Raw genomic sequence first — 23,538 nt, 5'->3', positions numbered from 1 at the left:
TTAAAAACATGTGCTTAGGCTTAAAAAAGAAAAGAAAATGGGTATAGAGAGTCATAGAAAAATAGTTCATAAATAATAAGATAAAGTCTTTTAAAAAAGAATAAAATAATATAAAAAGGATAAGCGAAATAATGATGGAAAATACCATATTGGGTCTCTGATGGGTATTGAAGATTAGATAGTTATAGTTTTATAGTTTTCCTTGTTATCAAATTCAGAAAAGAAACTTACATGAAAGATACAAAGTTTATAAGGTTGAGAGACATAAAAGCTTAAATTGTTTATCTAAGAAAATGTTTTGAGGTCTAAAAAGATAGTTTTAAGATGGTAATACAAGCTATGATAGAAAATGTTTTAGGCATAAAACTTTAAATTCATCAAGATAAGATAGATAATATAGTATTTTCTCTGCAAAATGCAAATGGACTGGACATTATAGATGTAATTCTTATCTCATAATTTTTCTTATTGTATATAGTTTTACTATGTTAGAGTTAAAAATCTTTCTTTTTTAGACAAAAAGGGGGAAATATGGAATAATCTTTTTGTACACTGTGAAGATGTGTCTTTGCCAAAGTGCTTTCTAATTGGTTTAGTAAAGAGCTGAATGGCCAATATCTAGGCAGGGAAAAAGGTTAGATGGGACTTCTGGGGACAAAGAGATCTTGAGAGAAGAAGAAAGGTAGAATCGCCAGCCAGACATGGAAGAAACAGGATGGGCAAAATGGAGATGAAGTAACAAACACGTTGAAGAACACAGATTAAAAAATATGGGTTAATTAAGTTATAAGAGTTAGTTAGAAACAAGCCTAAGCTAAGGCTGAGCTTTCATAATTAATAATAAGTCTCCATGTCATTTTTTGTGAGGTAGTGGCCCAAAGAAAAATCTGTCTACAGAATACAACTATGAACAGTTAGCATTCAAATATATTATTAAACATAAGTCAATATGAAATTATCAAACTTGCATTTAATTACTAAGCAAGAATTCTAGAAACAGAAGAGGAAATTGTTTAAAATTACAAATACATTATTCAGATTCAATAGACAGAAATTAAAGTTCAGAATCTCAAAAATGGGGCTGGAGATGTAGACTGCTAGCTTAGCATGTGTCTTAAAGTTTTCTATTGCTGTGAAGAGACACCATGACTACAGCAACTCTTATAAAGGTAACATTTAATTGGGGTGGCTCGCTTACAGTTTCAGAGGTTCAGTCCATTATCATCATGACGAGGAGCATGATGGCATGCAGGTAGATGTGGTGCTGGAGCTGAGAGTGCTACATCTTGCAGGCAATAAAAAGTCGACTGATAGTCACACTGAGGGAAGTTTGAGCAAAAGAGACCTTAAAGTCCACCCCCCACAGTGACACACTTCCTTAACAAGGCCACATCTCCTAATAGTGCCACTCCCTTTGGGGGCCATTTTCTTTCAAACCACTACAGCACGCCTGAAGTCCCTAGTACCACACAATACTGAGCATGATGGCAGTCACCTGGAATTTCAGCACTTGAGAAATGGAGACAAAGTAATCAGATATTCAAAGTCATCCTCAGCTACAAAGAGAGTTTAACACCAGCCTAGGCCATATAACATGAGACTTGGTCTCAAAAATAGATAGATAGATAGATAGATAGATAGATAGATAGATAGATAGATAGATAGATGACTAAATAAATAAGTAAATGCATAAGAAATGAATAATTTACTCAAGTAAAAGAGAATCATGGTGTACTTGCTAGTATTATATCAACTTAACACAAGCTAGAGTTATCAGAGAGAAGGGAGCCCCAATTGAGAAAATACTTTTATGAATTCAGACTATAAGCAAGCCTGTGATTTCTTCATTGGTGATTGATGTGGGAGGGCCCAGCCCATTGTGGATGGTGCCATCCCTGGACTGGTGGTCCTGGGTTCTATAAGAAAGCAGACTGAGCAAGCCATGAGGAATAAGCATGTACCAGCCCTTCACAGTCTTTACATCAGTTCCTGCCTGCAGGTTCCTGCCCTGCTGAGTTCCTGTCCTGACTTCCTTCAGTGATGGACAGTGCTGTGGAAGCATAAGGCAAACCAAAACCAAAGCCAAACAAACAAAAAAACATTCCTCCCAACTTGCTTTTGATTGTGGTGTTTTATCTCAGCAATAGCAACCCTAAGTAAGAAAGATGGTATAAAAATAAATGTTTAACTATTTAATAAATACACACAATGTATTAGAAACATCAAGAATAGGAAGGAAATAAAAATAAATGGGAAAACGTTAAATTTTCAAACACAATTTTAGAAATTAGTTTTACAAACCAAAATATAATAATAATACAAAAGAAAATAATCAAAACAACATAAAGAAAAAACAAAACAAAGCAAAATAAATGGTAAAGAAAAATAGAAGGAAAAAATTCAAACATGTAAATGAGTTAAATTTTCACATTAAAATATGAAAGCTATGTTAAAACAAAAACTCAGGTAAATATTACTTCTGAAAAATATATACATATTAGGTTAGAGAAGATTAAAAACAAGTAGATATAACAAAGAGAAGATAAAAATGGAAATATTATCAGGAGACAAAATAGAATTTAAGATTAAAATGTTAACTGGGTGCTGTATCATAACATCTATAATCCTAGTACTGGAGAAGTAGAAACAGAAGGATCACAAGTGTTAGGCTAACTCAAGCTACAGAACAGGTTCAAGGTCAGCCTGAGTGACAGTGAGACTTTGACTCAAAAGCAGGTGATGGTGGTAATGTGCCTTTGTGGTAGAATACTTGCCTAGCACACAGAAGGCTTGGGTATGACCCCTAGCACCCTAAAAATTAAAGTGTTTAACAAAATCATAAAGTTTCATTATAACAGGATAAAAACCACTTCATAAACAATATACATTTTATGAACTTGTAATCAATATTCAAAGAAGGAATATTTGTTTCATATTCTAACCACAAGTGCAAAAATAAATTGTTTAACAATACAAAGGTAGTGAATATTTGTGTGTAATTATTGCTTTAAAATAACCTTCATAAATTCTTAACACTCTTTTTTTTAAAGGTAAAATCTAATTTTCTTCCCCTTGAGTGAGACAGACTTAATGACATGCTTCTAACAAACAGAAAAAAACAAACGTGATTATGTGAAACTTTAGAGACTTAAATCATAGAAGACAGTGCAGCTTCCTCTTTCTGTCTCTTAGATTGCTCACTTTGGGGAAAACCAACTGCTATTGTCATGAGAATGTTCAGCCAGCCTTGTAGAGAGGCCCATGAGTTTAGGAAGGAAATGAAATGCTGCACCTAGAGCCATATGAGTTAGCCATCTCTTTCTGTACTTTTAAAAGATTTAAAGATTTATTTTGTGCGTATGAGTGCTTGTCTGTACACACACACACACACACACACACACACACACACACACACACACACACACACACACACACCATGTGTGTACAGTGCTCTCAAAGGCCAAAAGAAGCCCTGAACTGGAGTTAAAATGGTTGTGCAGGGCCATGTGGGTGCTGGGAACCAAACATGGGTCTTGCGCAAGAGGAGTGCTCTTAACTACTGTGTTTTCTCTCTAACCCTGAGTTAGTCTTCTTGAAAATAGGCTCTTTTGATCTCTCAGATGACCACAGCCCTGGACAATAGCTTACCTAGAATCCCATGAGAACTCCTGAGTCAGAATCATGCAGCTAAGCTGCACCCAAATTTCAGACCCACATAAACTCTTAGATACTAAATTTTGTCATTTCAAGGCACTAAGTATGAAGGTGACTATTTATTGTAATATATAATACACATACTTAGGCAACTAAAATAGAAAAGATACACAAATTGAAAAAACAATAAACTTTAATAGATATATAGAAAATTTTACAAATACAGTATAATTAATTTTTCAGATGCCCATGCAAACTTGGTGAAAATTAACTTTATATTTAGCCTAAAAGAAATCCTTAATAAATTCAAACTGAAAAATATCTCACAGGGCATTTTCTTATATCACAATCCAATAATATTTGGAGGAAATAATACAATGTGACTTGAAAAATTCTTGCTCCATGAATTGATTCTTAGAAATTAACGGTTGTATTCTTGATAAGCAGTAGCTCAAAGAAAAAAAATAAAGCAAGACTCAAGTTTCACATGAGGGCTGAGGAGAAGGCTCAGTGAGTAAACTAGTTGTTAGGCAAGCGGGAGGGCCTGAGTTCAGACTCCCAGAACTCACAATAAAGATTGGTGTGCTGGTACATGTGTGTAACCACAACACTAGGGGACTGAGACAAGTGGATCCTAGGACTCAATGGCTATCCAGCCTAGCCAACACGAGAAACATCAAGTACTTTGAAAGACCCTGTCTCAAAATATCACATGGAATGTGATGAAGACACTGATGTCAACCTCTAGCCTCCATATATGCTAGCAGAAGTGAGCACATACACACACACACACACACACACACACACACACACGCACACGCACACGCACACGCACACACATGCATGCATGCACAGACACCACTACCACTTCCCCACTTCCACAATTAAAAAAAAAATAAGAAATCTTAAATGTATACTGACCTAACTGTTAAGCCTCTCAAGACAATGGCTTCAAGAAAGGCAAGATTTATTTGGATATATTTCTGTCTTGCTTGTTCAGGATTAGTCAAATTACTTGCATAATCTAAGTTAGAACACATTTTAATCTCCAAATAATAAAGGAACTAAGTCTCCTTAGTTACATGAGTCTCTAGGCTCCTGCTACTGAGAGCTCTCTCAGTTCCTTTCAAATGAGCAAAACTTCTTCACTCAGTTCCAGTAAACTCAGATTTGCGCTGTAGCTAATAAATAACACATCACTCATGACATGGAGATTAAGCCAAGAATTACAGAAAACCCAGGGTAACTATAGTTTTGAAAAGCACTCAGATGATCTGCAAGGGAAAAAAAGAAGCAGAACATAATTAACTTAAATAGACACACACAACAGATGAGATATTTCTATATTCTCGCTTACTTCCTACCGAAGCATTTGATAATAGACATCTGGAGGTTATTTCAACATATCTGGACATACCCTAAAGCATATCAAACGACAACATCTGGACTTTAACTCCATAATATTGCAACTTTCATTTTTCCAACCTTGATTTTCAAGATCTACTCTTCTCAAAAAGGAAATGACTTTATCCCAGTGGCAGCATGGAGTATCCCAGCGATGGGAATAAAGGGTTTGAGTCCCTTCACAGTGGGAAAGCTATGGGCATGGGCTGAGGTGGAGGAGTGTGGGGAAGAAAGGAAGAAAAGTGAAACAAGACAGCATGGAACCCAACAAACAGCATCCGTACGCTACCCACAGGGTTAAGAGTTAATTAGCTGCTCTGTGATCATGGCCAGCTCCTTTTCAGCTCCAGGAGCACCACTCTCGGCACCAATTTAAGAAACTAATTCACTAATACTTGATTTACAGTTCCAAGCTTTCCATTCAGTGAGGGAAAATGTCTTATAATGTTAGCAAGACTGAGGCTCTAAATGAAGTATTTCAAATTGGTCACTCCAATTAAGCAAAAGTGGCTGATTAGACTTAACCTTTTCAGAAAATAAAATCTAAAAACATGACCTAAACTAATGATATGTAAATTGCTTCACTTGATGATAAAATTACATTTGAAGACATATAAAGTGGAGGTGCCCTTTTAGCAAAGGTCTGTTGTGGTTAGGAGTATGGTACCTAGAGGGGAAAAATTCTTTCCCAAGCCAGATAGGATTGTGTGAGCTGAAAATATCTCAATATTAAAGTGCTAAATGACAAAAAAAAATTAAGGATAGTCAAATACTAAACAAACAAACAAACAAAAACCTAAGAACAATTCCTCAAAAATAATCATTGGTCTGAAATTGCAGTATAACACATGAAACTATATGACAAAGTCTTCCCTACCCTTCAAGAATTTCCTTCATGATTTGGGCCCTTACTTAATGATTAAACTTCCTTAAAAGACTTGTCAAAACTACTATCCCTTAACCCAGGTATTGTAGTACATCCCTGTAATCCCACAAGTATTCAGAATGCTAAAGGATAAAGATTTTGAGTTCAAGTCTAGCCTGAGCTGTATAGTGACATTGTCTCAAGAAAAAATAAAATGATAAATCAGGCGAGATGCTGCACACCTGGAATCCCAGCATTTGGGAAGTTGAGGGAAGAGGATTGCTACAAGTTGGAGATCAAACTTTGGTCCACAGCAAGATCTTGTCTCAAACACAAAAACTAGCCCCTTCATCCAGGAAGTCTTCAGTGAAGTTAGTGTCCTGCCAATATGCTCCTTTAGAACTTCAAATTTATCCCAATCATAATACACCTTCTCTCAATTATTTTTTGTTCCTTATGGTCCCCACCTCCATATCTGTGCTAGGAACTGATCCCAGGGTATCATGTCTTTTTTATCAATCAAATTTCCCACTAAACTCTGTCAAGGCAATAATTTCCTCTTAGTCATACTATGTTGCCAAATTTTAGCATATTATCTCATATATAACTGGTATTTAATAGGTATGAAATGAATGAACCCTATAGTCCATCTTAGGATGTTGCTCTAGTTTGTGCATGATGCTTATGCCTTCAGCACCACAGAGAGCAAATAAAAAGCTTACTAAGTGAATAAATTAGTGAAAAGATTCATTTTTTGCACATGATCAGATAGAATGTTAAAAGTTTTGTCCCTGAAATCCCACTACTTAAGAGGATGAGGCTGGAAGATCACGAGTTTAAGGCATGTCTGGGTTCTGGAGTGAGTCTAATGTCTCAAACATTTTTTTAAAAAAAGGAACAAAGGATTGAGGATATAGCTCAGTGGTAGTGTCTGCCTAGCATGTGGGAGGCTCTAGGTTCAATCCCTAGCATTGTAAAACAAAGTCTTGAGCCAAACCAACCACTTGGAAGGGAAAAGTAAACTGATAAGGCATTCCAGTAATGCTACTGTCTGTCAGACTCAGTTGACCTGGAACAAACCTGATATAGCCTTGCTCATATTGTAAGTTACAGAGGAACTGATGAGGAAGAAAGGTTATTGCAAAATGCCACCTGAGAGGTGAATAAGAATTTTTCATTAAAGCAAACCTTCTGGTTTCTTTAGGGTTGATGGAGAAGAATATTTTGGCCAAAGGAAGACAAAAACATCAGGTATTTCTAGCTTTAAAATTTTCCAACAGGATACAGTTGAGCAAACTGTTCTGCAAAATCCAAAATTTGTTTCCCTTAAAGCATAATAATGAAATCAACATAAGTTAAAGTATGACCACTAGCTAGCTCTAAACAAGCTTTGGAGATCAGGGTTCACACCAACATGACTCAACCCATAGCTCCTGCCAATGAGCTGGACAGGGATTCGGTGAACTCTTGTTGCACTGACTGAGAACAAAATATTGCAGTGAGAATCAGAGCCCATCACAGAAATCCTACCATGCCCTGAAGTGATCACTTAGCTCCTAGTTGTGCACCTGCTACAACCCTGAGTAGAAAACCTTTGTATCTGATGCCACAATAATATTCATTCATACTGTAAGCATTGTTTATATTCATTATCCAGGTCATGGAAACTTACTCCTTTAAAAGTTAAAATAGTTTGTGAGTTACTTTAACCTTCTTGGTTGGGAATTTGGAAAATGTGTCATTTGTTCATTTGCTTAACAGACTATATGCCACACAACCTAAAAATTTCTTCGTCACACAGGCTATTGATCTAAACATCCCCTCGAGTGCTTCTGCAAAGTCTAACATGCTTCCTAATATTACTCAGTTCATGGTAATATTGTTTTTATAATTACACACCTCCTCTTACCATAAGGAAGCATGTTCACTTTCTGTTGCTGCCATTGTAGCTGACTTGTACCTCATCTCTTCCTACTGACCAATTGCATGTGGGGTGAGTAGCAAGATAGGCAAATTTATGTGGACCTTGTGTGAGAAAATGTTTCTGTGATATATGATTAATGATCTTTGAGTTAGGGCCTATGGCCTGTCCCATGAATAGTCAAACGGATTCATGACTATTTCAAGAGGTCAAAAGATTAGATTTGAACCCAGTCCTCCGTTTGAAACCACATGAGTGACAGCAAAGAAAAGAACGCAGTTGTAAGTTTGACAGCCTGAGAGGGGAGGAATGCAGTTGTAAGTTTGACAGCCTGAGAGGGGAGGTATCCTTTTCCTCATATGGAAACACAGTTTCTAGAACAGTTTGTATTCTTGGTTTTGGGTAGGACCACCCTCATGCAAAGTGTTACCATTCTGCATTCAAATTACAGACCAAAATGAGACAGAAAGGGTCAAAACGCTGACTTTTGGAAATCAGAGAGTGCTTCTTTGCATGTGTCTTTTGTCCTGACTCTTCACTTCACTGTCTTTATCTCAGTACTCAGTTGTCATAGGCTGAGGCCCTATAGCGTCATCATAAGCTCTTCCTGCCATTTCTTCTCTCAGATACCATTAAACTGCATCTTCTCAGGCATTTTCCCCAATACGATAAAAAAACTTTATTCAATTAGTATAAATGTTTTTCAAATAATAATATGAGGCTTGGCATGGTGGCACATGTCTCTAATCTCAGCACTCAGAGGCAGAGGCAGGATCTCTGTGAGTTCAAAGGCAGCCTGGTCTACAGAGTGAGTTCCAAACCAACCAATGCAACATAGTGAGACCCTGTCTCAAAACAGTAATAATAATAATAATAATAATAATAATAATAATAATAAGCTGAGCATGGTGACTCAGATCTGTAATCTTAGCATTCAAAATAGAATCATCCTGAGTTTTAGGGAAGCCTGGGCTCATTAAGGGCAGTCTGGGTTACAAAGCAAGATCCTGTCTCAAAAACTGAAACTGTACACACACACACACACATACATACACACACACACACACACACACACACACACACACACACACGAATGTAAGGCTTCAGCACTTTTTCTTGTGCCATTGTTAAAAATACTAATGATATTAGTGCCGAACTCCCTTGCCCTCACTACCTTATCATAGTTACTCCTGACTTCCTTTTAAAAGTTTTAAAAGGTTATTATTTCTTTTAAAAAATTTTCTTCCTTTTAAAAGGTTATTATTGTATATGTTTCAGATATATAACATGATGTTACAGGCTACATACAAAGACTAAAAAAGGAACCACAGTGAAGGAAATCAACATATCTATCATCTCACATAGCTACTCATTTTTTTTTGGCACTCACCACTAAAATAAACTCATTTAGCATGAATATCAGACAGAGTAAGTAACTGAGCACAGTAGGTTCACATCTTGGCGAGCATAAAACCAAAACAGGTGTGACCAAGAAATGCACGAGAGGGAAGTTTGCTCCCTGTGGTAGGTAAGGGAACAGCAGACATTCTCTTCCAGTGAAACATCCTCTTCCAGTGAAAGCAGCATAGGGGTTTTACATGGGAAATCTCTGTAAGGGTGGGCATGTTCCTGGAACACTCACTCAGGGAGTACATTTCTGAGTATGTTCAATTTAAGAAGGAAAGAGAGTGGACACATTTTTGAGCATGCTCAGCTCAGGGTTATGAAGCACACATTTCAAAGGTTAAAATGGTAGACGGGGACACTTTTGGGTATGCTTAGCTTGTCTTATAAAGATGGCAGAAAGGAAAGCGTCTGGGCATGCTTACTTCCCATATATGGCTTTAGCTGCAGAAAGAAAAGGACACTTGGAAAATGCATTAATACAGGAGTTTGTCCCTAAAAGCACCTACCTCGTAACTCAGCAGCCAATAAACACAATTTGATTAATATAGTCCTCATGTTGGACATAGATCTCTTTGCAGTTTCTTCAAAGGGAAACCTCGCCATCATCAATGGTCCTTCCCTCCGCTCTCCATTAAGTCAAGCAAGTGATGTAGATGGTTCGTTCCAGGCCCAATCTGCATTTTACCTTCTCACCTTGAGCTTGGCAAAATTCTAACCCAGGGTTCTTATATATCACTCCAAAATGTCCCCCAATCCACGCTTCCTTCTCTGTTTCTTCAGGGCCTCTAATCTCCATTCCCTGAATAATGTCACTGGAGAACTCTTGAGATGTTTCTTGCTTCCATGTGAATGCTATATTTTCACCTTGAGTTCCTTTTATGCTTCTTACCGCCCACCGCCTCCTGTTCAGTCTTTACATTAGCACCTTCCAGTTTTATATGTTCCATGTCACTTTGCCAGTGCAATTAAAGAATGGTGTCAGAATACTCTGTTCTGACCTCTCTACTCCAGGACTCAGTGTCTGATCACACCCCAATACCTTCGGCTCCCCCTTAAAAATGTTTCTTTTCCAAATGCCTTGGAATTTAGAGACCACTTTCCCCATTTAACTTGTTCAACCATTTTCCTCTTTATGTATTTTCTAAAGTCTCTAGGTAAAGACTTGCCAGATAGTTTTGGTTATTGCCAGATAGTTCTGGTTATTGCCAGATAGTTTTGGTTGTTGCTTTCCATATCCCCATCCTCAGATCCTACTTTGGGACATTTAGTATGGGTTATTATGGTAAGTCAGAGAAATATTCCTCACATTGGGCAACCTGAGACTTCCCTTTACCACTCCATCCTTCATCTCCTACACCTTTCCAATCTGGCCAGGGGTATCCCCATATCATAGTAAATAAGCTCCCTCTAATTCACCTCATCCAGAAAGAATTCTCTGCACAATGTGGGCCTCCTTTAAGGATGCTGCTGGACCCCTGACTCCAGCATCACTCTGGAAGAAAAGAACCCATTTTCTGCAAGGATAAACACTTCAGGGTCAGGGTAGGGGAAGGTCTAACACTTTGCATGCCTCCTTTCAAACCCAGAACCTTTGACTAAATCTCTTGCTCAGCTCCTCAGCTCCTCCGCTCTAGCTAGGTCTATGGGGCCAACTCATTCAACACATATTTTTTGCCTGGTGCTTGCCCTCCTTGTTGCCGCCGATATTCTTTTACTCATCCTTGTAGCTTGCCTTCTGATTCTACCTCAGACCTCATATCACCTGGGAATATTGCTCCTGCAATTTCCCACCCATCCTGTTTCCTAAGGCCCTTCCAGCTACTCCCTGAACCTAGTGAGCATTCTAATCCTTCAATACTCCCATTCCTCCCACACTGGTCTCTTCCTTCCTTCCCTAGCTTGACTCCTATGGCCGATATCCAGAAGTTCTCTTTACTAACTCCCTCAGTTCCCTACCAGTAAGCCTTTGTCTGAAATTCCTATACCACCAACTGCCTAGGGAGCTTCCAACTTCCTATCAACACCCTCCTTGCTTAGGCTGCTGGAAGTCTCATGCAAATCTGCTCCAAAGTTCCAGATCCATTGACCTACTTCTAGTTTGGCCTATCCCATTTTCTTCCAAGTTGCCATTATGGATGAATAAAACAAAAGATTGCACTTCTGTTATAATGTAGTTCTTTAAAAATGCTGCTGGGTGAGCCAGGCCTGGTGGCACATGCCTTTAATCCCAGCACTCAGGAGGCAAAGGCAGGCAGATCTCTGTGAGTTTGAGGCCAGCCTGGTCTACAAAGAGAGTCCAAGGACAGCTAGGGCTGTTACATAAAGAAACCTTGTCTTAAAAAAACAGTAAAATTGCTAGTGTGTGTGTGTGTGTGTGTGTGTGTGTGTGTGTGTGTGTGACAGAGACAGAGACAGAGAGACAGAGACAGAGAGAGAGGCAGAGAGAGACAGAGAGAGAACATGAACTTGAAGTTGAATTGGTAGGGACATGGGGAGGATCTAGGAGAAGTTGGAAGAAGGAAAAGAATATGATCAGAATATATTATATGAAAAATTTAAATAAAAATACAATAAATAAGTATTAAAAAATAAAAATGCTCTTGGATAATTCCATTATTTTATCCATAAGATAATGTATGGAATGGAAGCCCAAGATAATATGGAAGCTAAAAAATTAATTGTGGTTAATCTTGCTAGTCACGAGGATAACATAGGTGAATAATAAATGCATCAAACAAAAAGAGACATTTAGAAGAGCAGTGTTAAAAGATAGTCCTGGAGTCCCAGGAACAATTTTCTAGATGTCATCATCCTAGAAGCAAACATTCAGGTAGCAACTGTTGGCTCGGAGAGAAGGGTGAATCCAGTCAAAGGGATCCAGATCTACTCCATGCCAGCCACACTATGTTATACCCTCCGTGAAAAAGATGACACACCACAGAGCCACTGAACTCAGAGCTGATGAATCGAGGGAGAAAAGACAGCAATTTGAAACTTACTAAAGGAATCTCTTTTCACACATAATTAGTGTGCAATCAAGGAGAAGACTCATTATGCGATGTGTTAATTTCCAAGCAAAATAAAACAGACTGCATTCCTCTTCATCCTGTACCAACCACTTCAACCTCTATGGCATAATAAAGGTACACATTCTAACTGATACACAGATAGCCACAATGTTGAACAAAGAATCTAATTACATTTTTTAGCAAATCTCTGAGATGTGTGAAAAAAATCAAAAGACATGTCTCTACAAATCTTTGAGCTTCTAAGATTAAAAAAACTGTTACATTACATTTATATTTGTGTGTACAGACATGCATACAACAAAACTAATATTGTTATATGCCCTAGGACTGCCCTCACTCACCAAAAGCCCAAATAGTTAGGAAAGCAATCATTTACCTTATAGAAGATCAGCAAAAGATCATCCAATTTCCCATGCAAATCACCTGGAATACAAATGAAAAAAATCATTATTCAGTAGGCACCAAGATGCAATGCTTACTTTGTTATGGAATTTTAAATCTCAAATACCCCAAGTATTCTCATGAGATTAGGTTTCCACCTTAAGTCGATGATGCTAATTCAATATGCAGCTTGCTTCCATGGACTCTTTCTTCCCCTCCTCTGGTGCCTAGAGGGGTGGGGGCAGCATCTGGAAATCTGGAACTGTTTGCTTCAGCCATTTATGTAGGGCTTCATTTATTCTGAGCTAAACTCTATACTAAGAATTTTATGTTTATTTTCTTGTTCAATCCTCAACAACCATTCTATGAGATGAGTAGTATTGTCATCATTCTTATATTCCAAAGGAGGCTCAGAGTAGTTACAAAACTTATCCAGTCACCCAGCCACCAAAATCAGAGCTAGAATTCAAACCCAGCATACTCTCAACTCAAAATTAAAACTCAGAGTGATTTCCACTGTATTGCCTACATTTGAATGCTCAGGAGAGCAAAAGTACTTATCACAGGGAGCATTAACTCTCCAAGGACCTACCATAGACCCTAGGAGATTGCAGGCACTCAATACGTGATATGCGTTTAATCACTAAATCCATAGCCATTCATTGTTGGGTTTTGCTTTATTTTATTTTTAACTTTAAAATTTTAAAAATTATGACTAGATAGTTGAGATTCTCATGATGAGACAGTTATAGGAAAAAACAAAATCCAACTAAAGCTATTGAATATATGACTCATTAATTAAAAAATGAGTGGCTATATGAATATTCAACATTTCTATTTGGATAAATAGTTTTAAGTAAAATATCTATCTTTCATAATCTTTTCTCAAAATTTGTTTTCAACTTAATTACCATATAATTTAATTTAGGAACATTTTTCTCAGTTTATTTAAAATCCCACAAACAAGATAAATCAAGTATATGTGACAGAAGACTTGAATTACACCAGAAATAATAAAGTTTAAATCCCACATCACCAGCACTTATAATTTATAAATTTATAATTTAACAATTTATAAAATTGTTATAATATTAACAGTAAGATAAAGGGTATATTGATGTGTCTGAATACTTAAAGGTCAATACCTTTAGATAGTCTCACTCAAAAAGTTAAACAATTAACTGTTTACTATATTTTGCTAATTATTTTGTTCTAATTTGCATCAGAGTCATTTGACTTTTGAAAATATCAGTATTTTGGCAGAGGAGATGATTCAGTGAGTATAGTGTTTGTTATTCAAGCCTGGCAATCTGAGTTTTGATCCCCATCAACTAGGTCAAAAACAAGGTGCATTGGCACCCACCTGTAACCTCAGTGCTGCAGGCAGCAGAGACAGGTAGAGCCCTGGAGCTCACTGGCCAGCTAATCTTGCCAATTAGTGAGCTCCAGGTTCAGAGAAATACCCTGACTCAAAAAGTGAAGTGGCCGGGCGGTGGTGGCGCACGCCTTTAATCCCAGCACTCGGGAGGCAGAGGCAGGCGGATCTCTGTGAGTTCGAGGCCAGCCTGGTCTCCAAAGCGAGTTCCAGGAAAGGCGCAAAGCTACACAGAGAAACCCTGTCTCGAAAAACCAAAAAAAAAAAAACAAAAACAAAAACAAAAAGTGAAGTGGATAGCAATGGAGAAAGACATCCCTCATCAATCGCTGGTCTCCGCAGGCATGCACACACATTCCCGTGAGCACACACACACACACACACACACACACACACAGACACCACCACCACCACAAACACCACCACCACTAATATCACCACATGTAGAGAAATTTGAATATGAAGTACTATGATAGCTGGATGCTAAAATATGAAGTTGTTTCAGCATATTAAAAGTTGAGGATCCTTGGTTCAAGTCACAGCAGATGGGAGAAAGGAAAGCCATACAAATATTTTTAGGGACTTAAGATCAACATGCCATGGGAAGGCAAATATAAAGATATTTTCACTGCAAACAACAACATGAGTACAGAATTGATTATGATTTATAACATGAATTGTAAATTAAAAACCAAAACTCCAAGAAGCTAAGGTAGAAGACCATCCTATATTACACAGTGAGTTCCAGGCCAGAGTCAGCAACATAATGAGACACAATCTAAAACAATTTTTTTTCTTAAAAATGAAGGGGGACAGAAAAAACTAATTTATGTTATGGAAATCTACTGGTTCTGGCGTTTTCTTTACCAAAGGTGCTATGCAGAGGGAAAAAAAATCTGGAAATAAATGCCCCAAATGTAGGGTTCCTTAAATGAATGGACTTGTCCAGTGTACCTGGTCTCCAGTACTTTTCTGTTGAAGATAAGAGAAAAATAGACAGACAAATACAAAGGTAGCACTCTCCTTAGTCTGGAATATAGAAGATCTCATTTTTAATCCCAATCCCATCACTGACTAGTTAAGCAGTTAGGGTACAGGGTACTACGTAGAAATGCATTGATGACAACACGTATTTCTCTCTGGGCCTCTATTTCACCCATATGAACAAGATATAGGGGCTGGGAATATAATTCAGTGACACAGTGCTTGCCTAGCATGTGCAAGGCCCTGGGTTTGATCCCTAACATGGGAAAAAAATTTAAAAACGTAACTTTCAGTAAAGGAACCAGTATATCTCTGTACGAGATTTTCAGTACTGGGGAATTCTAGGACCTCCATGCCCTCTAACTCATTTCTTCTTCTAGGGTGCAGTGGCACACATATGTAACCTCAATTTAGCTAGATCTGCAATGGCAACTGGAGGGTTAATGGAAAACGCCCAGGAGCAGATCCTAACATCTGGTTTGGACTGTTAAAGTATATTCTGCTAGAAAACCTAGCCCCTGGCTTCAGAGGCTTCACAGGTTGGCATGGTTTACTAAGCCTTATGACCCATAGTTCTTTCTTTCCATCCAAAGCAAAGCCTGCTATGGCTTTGAATAAAAGGTCTCTGTGCTTAGGTATATTATTATCTAGAGAGATCTGGTGGCCTGGTAAGGTTGAAATTAAACCATTAGAGACTCTTCAAAAACCGGAGTCAGGCCATGTCATGAAACATACACTGCTACATCAAGTCCCTGTCACCACTGTGAGATGCTGGGAATGGAAAGGGTTTAATTAGATTGTCAAATCCACTTCTACCTGCCAGCATAAGAGAACGTGGGCTAAAAACTGATTTGAAAAATAACAATCACTGTTTTGTAACCTAAAGCCTTAATTAGAAGTTAGGGAATTGCTGTTCCTTCCATGCACCCCACTCGCAGACAGTGTAAGCATGCTGAGCACCAACTGTGATGAATTTCAATGTGTACTGTTTCTTGAAGCAATATCCTGCCAGGCTGGCCTATAAGATAACAAAATCTCAAATCTTGTTATTTAGAAGAACAAGAAACAGATTTTGGGGACATTCCCACTCCTTTAAAAGCTGCAAAGACAAGTTGGAAAAATCCAAAACAGCAGCCAAGGGCAGAAAAGAATATAATCTCCACCCAGCCTTGGGTGTTTCTCTTCCCAGTAGAAGTGGCATGCACACAGAGGCCCACCTGGGAAAAGCAACATGGGACGTAGATAATGAGAGCTAGTCAGGGCAAAGAACACTTATTCTACCCATTAGTGGCTTTCCATATTAAAATGCTATCTGCCTTTAGAAAAAGCTACAAGAGTTCTTTAATTTCCCACATAATTAATTCCTGCCAGCTGGTATGCAAAACAAAGACAAGATGGGAACAGTATTATCATGATAGATAATTCTATATTAACATTTTCCCCTTAACACAATCCAATTTCCATAGTTTTCAAGTTAGGCAAATGATGCAGGACCAAGAGGCTCCTAAATATTAATGTGACAACTCTCCTCTGAAACTTACCACAGATTGTTACCTCTTTGCAGGGAAAGGTTTTGATGTGAGTGAAATTCGGCATTTGCTTCAGGACTTTCCTAGCTTCAAATAGCACCTCTAAGACATAATGAGCATGAAGTGTCTGTGAAGGGGAAGCAGAGGAAATAGAGATAATGAACGAGGGAGAAAGACATGACTGTGTAGAAAACTATAAAAATGAAGCATATGAGCACATTTTAGGTCGCTGTATATCAGGATAATCTTTATTCTCAAATAGATTATTCTAACATAGTGTCTAGTATATAAAAGCCCTCAGGAGATATTTGTAATTAAATAAATGAATGGGTCCTAAAATTATTTATAGTATCATGTTCTTTTTGGGCATTATACATTTGTTTAGAATATTTTTGTTTATTTTTGGTTTTTAGATTCCAAGAGGAGAAATGGGGAAAATGGGGGTGGGGTTCACTTGCCCAAAGAAAAGGTTTAGACAAAAGAGTAACAATAAGAATCATAGCCGGGCGGTGGTGGCGCACGCCTTTAATCCCAGCACTTGGGAGGCAGAGCCAGGCGGATCTCTGTGAGTTCGAGGCCAGCCTGGGCTACCAAGTGAGTTCCAGGAAAAGGCGCAAAGCTACACAGAGAAACCCTGTCTCGGGAAAAAAAAAAAAAAAAAAAAAAAGAATCATTTAAGGCTGCACGAGGTGTCCCATCATAGGTAGAGGCAGGGGGAAGGGCTTGGACTTGCCTCTACTGAATGTGCCTTCCCATGGGAGGCCTTGCCTTCTTGTGGGGGGGGGGATTGGGAGTGAGTTGGGGGGAAGGCTGCGGGGGCGGGAGGAGGGAAGAGGGGGATCTGTGATTGGTGTGTAAAATGAATGAAAAAATTTCTTAATAAAAAAAGAAAAAAATAGTGGACACGAGGAAAAGGACAAAAAAAATCATTTAAAAGGGAGGGGGAAGGAAACAAGGAAGGAAAAGCAAAGCAAAGAGCCTATGGCTGAGGTGTAGCTTTTCATTGGTTGACACGCCTTGCCACTTGCGTAGCAGGTGTTGCTGAGCACAGAGACTTCACTGGGGAACCACACAAGCTCCCAAAACTCCGAAGTATAGCTCCAGAATTGGGTGTACAGAATGCTCAAGACAGCAAGCACATTGTGATAAAAGTCTAACTAGAGAAAATGTTTCAATCTCAAAACACTTGGATTACTTCCTATTTATTACTGCCTTACCACACTCCTCCAGTTACAGCATCAATGGGGTCGTTGCTTTCTACAGACTTACTGTCCTCTCCCTTAAGCTTTTAAAAATCCAGTGTGTCTTTCTCCTTGGTTTTAAATTATGAATTTTCCAAACACATACTCCACAAGAAAAGATTAAAATATGTGATTATCACACAAACTTAACTGATGTCAACATAGCTTTAGTGGTCAGATGGACTTAGAATTGGGATGTTCACTATGGTAGCTATTTGCAATATGAGATAACAGAGTATTTGAAATGGGGGCTAGTGAGAATTGAGATGTGCTATAAGAACAAATTCCAGGCAGGGTGGTGGTGGCACATACACTGGGGAGGCAGAGGCAGGCGGCTCTCTGTGAGTTCAAGGCCAGCCTGGTCTACAGAGCAAGCTCCAGGACAGCCAAGGCTGTTACATAGAGAAACCCTATCTCAAACAACAACAAAGAACAAAATTCAAAGTGGATTTTAAAGACTTGGTATGGAAAAAAAGCACAAAATGTCTCAATGATTTTAATATGATTGTATATTAAAATGTTTAATGTACTAAGGTATACTGAGTTAAATATATTGCTAAAATTGATTTTGTCTTTTTTATGTGAATACTAGAAAATTGTAAATATATGGTTCATATGTTTCTATTAGACCATCATTTCCTGCCCACATAAGCCAATGGACTCATAAATCTTTTCCCCCTACAAACGTATTCTAAAGCCATTCAATTCACAGCCACATTTTACTACTTTTTACTTTTCTATTTATTTAGATTTTTTTTCATTTTACATACCAACCACAGATCCCCCTCTCTTCCTTCTTCCCACTCCCCCAGACTTCTCCCTCCAACTCACCCCTCATTCCCTCATCCGACAAGGTAAGGCCTCCCATGGGGAGTCAGCAGAGCCTGGTACATTCAGTAGAGGCAGGTCCAAGCCCCTCCCCCTGCCTCAAGGCTGTTCAAGGTGTCCTACCATAGGTAGTGGGCTCCAAAAAGCCCGCTCATGCACCAGGGATGGATTCTGATCCTATTTCCAGGGGGCCTCTTAAGTAGATCAAGCTACACAACTGTCTCGCTTATGAAGAGGGCTTAGTCCAGTCCCATGGAGGCTCTACAGTTGTTGGTCTAAAGTTAGATTTTTAACACAGGGCTAGGATCTCACTATGTAGCACAGGTTGGCTCAAACATCATGACATCCCTCCTGCCTCAGCTTCCCAAGTCCTTGAATTCACATTTTATTTATAGTTTTATATTTTCTTATGTATTTTATTGGGGAGCACATGCATGTCACAGCACACGTGTGGAGGTCAGAGGACAACTTATGAGAGCTGATTCCCTCCTTCCACCATATTCCTCAGCTTGTGTTATGTGCCTTTACCCATGATCCATCTCAATGGCCCCTGACTAAATATTTTTAAAGAATGGGCAAAAATGTTGCTGTTTAATGGCTTGTTTCTGTTTGTACATTTAATCTACAGATTTCTAATGCTGGTTTAATGTGCAATTGTAGCTTTTCTGGACCATTGTATCACTAATCAGAGTAACTGCATCTAAAGTCATCTTTATTTTCATTTTGTTTTCTAATGTTAACAAATTTCACTGAAAATACCTTGTAAACAGAAAATTCTTAATATTAATATAGTTTTCTTGAACATCCTTAAGATTGACTAAAATAACTTTGTTACTATTAGTACTTGCTTAGAAAGCTATATATCAACAGGATTATAATTGTTATGTTTATAACCAAAATATTAAATATTAAAAGTAGTTTATTCAAATGTTGGTTTTTACATTGATAAACATATCAGATAAAAGAACCACTTAAATAAAATATTAACATTATCGTAAAGGAGTTCAAAGAAGAAACTTCTACTTTGCAAGGATATTTTCCTCTTTGTGTGTGTGTTTGTGTGTGTGTGTGTGTGTGTGTGTTAATGTGTATATGTGTTTGTATGTATGAGAGAGAGAAAGACAGAGAGACAGAGAGGGAGATGAGACAAAGAAAGAGACTGGCTATCCTAGAACTAGCTATGTAGACTAAGCTAGTCTTGAACTTGGAGCAATCCTCCTGTCTCTGCCTTCATTTCAAGTTCTGGAATGCAGACATACGCTACCATGCCTGGCTTATTTCTGTTTTTAAGTTGTTTGTTGAGACAGGGTCTCACTATATAGCCTTGGCTTGCCTAGAACTCACTATTAAGACCAGGCTAGCCTTAAGCTCATAGTGACTCTATTGCCTCTGCCTCCCAAGTACTGGGATTAAAAGCATGTGTTACCATGACTGGCTCAAGTAGCTTTTAAATGACAAACAACACATTCTTTTGGCTGAAATAAAAAAATCATTAAAAAGGGGTAGAATAACAAAAAATTATTTTCCCCCTTCCCCAGACCTTTGTCTCTTAATCTCTGTCCCTCGAGACAGCTAATGTTGATAATGTTTTTAATATCTTTCCCTAAAATATTCTTTGTTTATGAGCATATAAAAATTAATATAACCACACATTAATATTCAAATGTAGGTATAAATGTTTAATTCCTTAAATAAATGTGATGTTATACATGGAAAGGAACCATACATTAACCTAAAAAATAGGAATAAAGCACTGGTTTATGTAACAACACGGATAAACTCTGAAAGCATTATGACAAGTGAAAGAAGCCAAACACCAAAGGCCACATATGTTCCATTAATATGAAATATCCAGATTAGTGACTGTCAGGAGCTGAGGGCTGGAGGAAAGAGAGTGGCTGCTAATGAGTATAAAGTTTCATTTTGAGATGACAAAACATTTGGGAAATAGGGGCCCTTGCCTGATGGGAGAATGTCTTACTGGACGCTGTGAATATGTGTTGTTCTGATTGGTTGATAAATAAAGCCATTTGGCCCATGGCAAAGCAGCTTAGAGGCAGGCAGGAAATTCAAAGAGAGAGACAAAAGGAAGGCTGAGTGAGGAGATGCCAGCCTGTCGTCCAGAGAACAGCATGTAATAACACACAGGTAAAGCCACATAAACATGGCGATTTATAGACTAACAAAAATGGGCTGAGTTTAAGTGGTAGGCTTGAGTTAATGCCAAGCTTTTTAATTAATATAAGCCTGTGTATGTTTACTTGAGTCTGAGCAGCTCCAGACCAGGCGGGACACAGGAAATTCAACTACACTTGCCTAGTATATACAAGGCTGAGGGTTCAATCCCTAATACTGAAAAATAATTTTTTTTTTAAAAAAAGTTCTTGAAATAAATAGTGGTGACAGTTGTATAGCATTTTAATATATCCAAAACAATATCTTAGTTACTTTTCAATTGCTGTGACAAAACAACATGACCAGGGAAACTTATAAAAGAGAGCATTTAATTTCAGAACTATGGTTCCAGAGGGTTCGAGTCCATGATTGTCATAATAGGGAGCACAGCAGCAGGGAGGCAGGCAGGGTACCGAGGCAGTAGCTGAGCACTCACATCTCCTCAGTCAACAAGAACTAGGCAGAGAGAATGGTTCAAGTCTTTTTAACTCTCAAGAGAGAAAAGAAAAGGGAAAGGAAAATAAAGCAAAATAAATTTTGCCTGATTTTTCAATTTATCTGGAAAGATTGGGCCTTGGAGTTTCCTACACCACCCTTTTCTCTGACATCATCCCAAACCGTCATTCTCCGATTAGGACACTGGAAGACACACCCCAGAAGTCAGAGTGATCTGGAAGTGATAGATTGGTTTTACTGGAACTGAAGCAGAGCTTTGAATCATCTAATTCCTAAAAATGATTTGAGATCATACTAGAGAGCTAGATCTTCGGGCCACCTGCTAACAGCAAATTTAAATTCTCTGGGAGAAAATAGACCTAAAAATATTTTTATAGTTTTTCATATATAATGTCCAGAACTCAGTATAACTGTAACCAGGCCTACGAGGATATAAAATACATGAAATAAAACTGAGGCAAATAATAAGCAACGGCAACAGACTGGTAGAATATTTAAATAATTACATCATTAGAGTCAGAGTTAAAACAAACATGGATAGTATGTTCAAGTAGACAAAATATGCAGCATTGATTCAAGGAACCATTATAGAGATGTTAATTTTATTTACATGTTAATGATCATTTTGGCTCTATAAATATGGAAAAATTATATAAGAGAAGAATCAAGGTTAAGCACAGTATATAATGCATTCTCATTTGTAAAAATAAATCAAGAATTATGTATATTTAAAGTTGAGATAAAATTCATATAAAAATTGGTCATTTTAACTATTTCAAAGTACATGCTTTGATGGTTGTGTTGGTGTGAATGAGAATGGCCCCCATAGGCTCATATATTTGACTATTTGGTCCCCTGTTGTTGAAGCTGTTTGGGAAGGATTAGGAGGTGTGACCTTGTGGGGAAAGGTGTGTCACTGGGGGTATATGTATAATATATGCATGTAACAGCAATTAGTGAAAAAGAGGCTAAGAAATTGAAGAGTGGGGAGGGACATATGGGAGGGTTTGGAAGGAGGAAAGGGAAGGGAGAGATGTTGTGATTACATTATAATCTCACAAATAAAAAATACAAAGTGAAAAGACAAACTAAAGAAAGGAGAAAATGTTTTCAAGTCATATATGTGATAAGGCACTTGTATCTAGAGAGAACTCTTACAACCCAATAATAAAAAGACAACTGATTTTAAAACGGGCAAAGGTTCTGCCTAGATATTTCTCCAAGGAAGTTATACAAATGGATGAAAAGACTGAACATTATTAATTAGAGAAACGTCAGTCAAAACTAGAACTAGACATCACTTCACATACATTAGGAAAGCAATAATCAAAATAAAATAATAAATGTCAAAAAGTGGAGTAAGTAGAACCCTTATATACTGCTGGTAGAAATATAAAACTGTTCAACCACTTGTAGAAAAACTTTAGCAGTTACTCAAAAACTTAGACATAGAGTTAACTATATAACCCCAGAATTCCTCTCCTAGGCACATATATAACCAAGTAAATGGGAACATGTCCATTAAAAATTGGATGTGAATTTTCATAGCAGCATTATTTATAGCAGCCAAAAGGTATAAAACATTCAAATATCCATGTGCTGATAAATCAGTAAACAACTATATAGTACACAATGAAATATTATGTAGCCATAAAAAGAAATGATGTATTTTTTTTGTTGTTGTTTTTCAAGACAGGGTTTCTCTGTGTAGCTTTGGAGCCTATCCTAGAACTCACTCGGTATACCAGGCTGGCCTCAAACTCACAGAGATTCACCTGCCTCTGCCTCCTGAGTGCTGGGAATAAAGGTGTGTGCCACCATGCCTGGCCTAAGAAACGATATATTGATACATGCTCCAACATGGGCAAATATTAGAAACACTATGTTTAGTGAAAGAAGCCAACTATAAAAAGTCAATTTAGTACATCCTCATTTATACATATGAAATATCTGGAATAGGCAAATCATCAGAGACTGAAAATGAATCAGTAGCTGTTTAGGGCAAAGGAGGAATAATAGAGATGGAGATGATGAGAATGTTCTATAATTAGATAGTGCTAGTAAGTATACAACCTTGTGACTACATTAAAATCTTTGAACCATATATTTTTTAAGTAACAAACTTTATAGTTTGTGAACTATTCTCAGAAAATGAAAAGGAACATGCTGTAGGCCTACAAAGAGGAAGTTACTGTGCACCCAAGGAAACATCTATTTATTAGGTTAAACAAAGACAGTAATTGTCACACAATGAAAAACATTCCCCATGGAAATACATGCTACAGCATT

At 37.8% G+C, this 23,538-nt stretch overlaps 1 protein-coding gene across 2 annotated transcripts in view; it reads right to left on the bottom strand.

Moving 5' to 3' along the window:
* The window catches only part of Ppef1 (protein phosphatase with EF-hand domain 1), a 126,262-nt gene that overhangs the window by 30,111 nt on the left and 72,613 nt on the right, over window positions 1-23,538 (bottom strand). For both annotated transcript variants that reach the window (XM_059251016.1, XM_059251017.1), the window contains 2 exons: window positions 16,562-16,676; window positions 12,657-12,703 (listed from right to left, as the gene is read on the bottom strand). In XM_059251016.1, the coding sequence (XP_059106999.1) occupies window positions 12,657-12,703; window positions 16,562-16,676 (162 nt within the window). The remainder of the gene's footprint in view (window positions 1-12,656; window positions 12,704-16,561; window positions 16,677-23,538) is intronic.

The sequence above is a fragment of the Peromyscus eremicus genome, chromosome X, assembly GCF_949786415.1.
Source record: "Peromyscus eremicus chromosome X, PerEre_H2_v1, whole genome shotgun sequence".
NCBI classification, from domain to species: domain Eukaryota; kingdom Metazoa; phylum Chordata; class Mammalia; order Rodentia; family Cricetidae; genus Peromyscus; species Peromyscus eremicus.
Note: the sequence above shows the minus strand (reverse complement) of the source record. Positions and strands in the feature narration are given on the sequence as shown.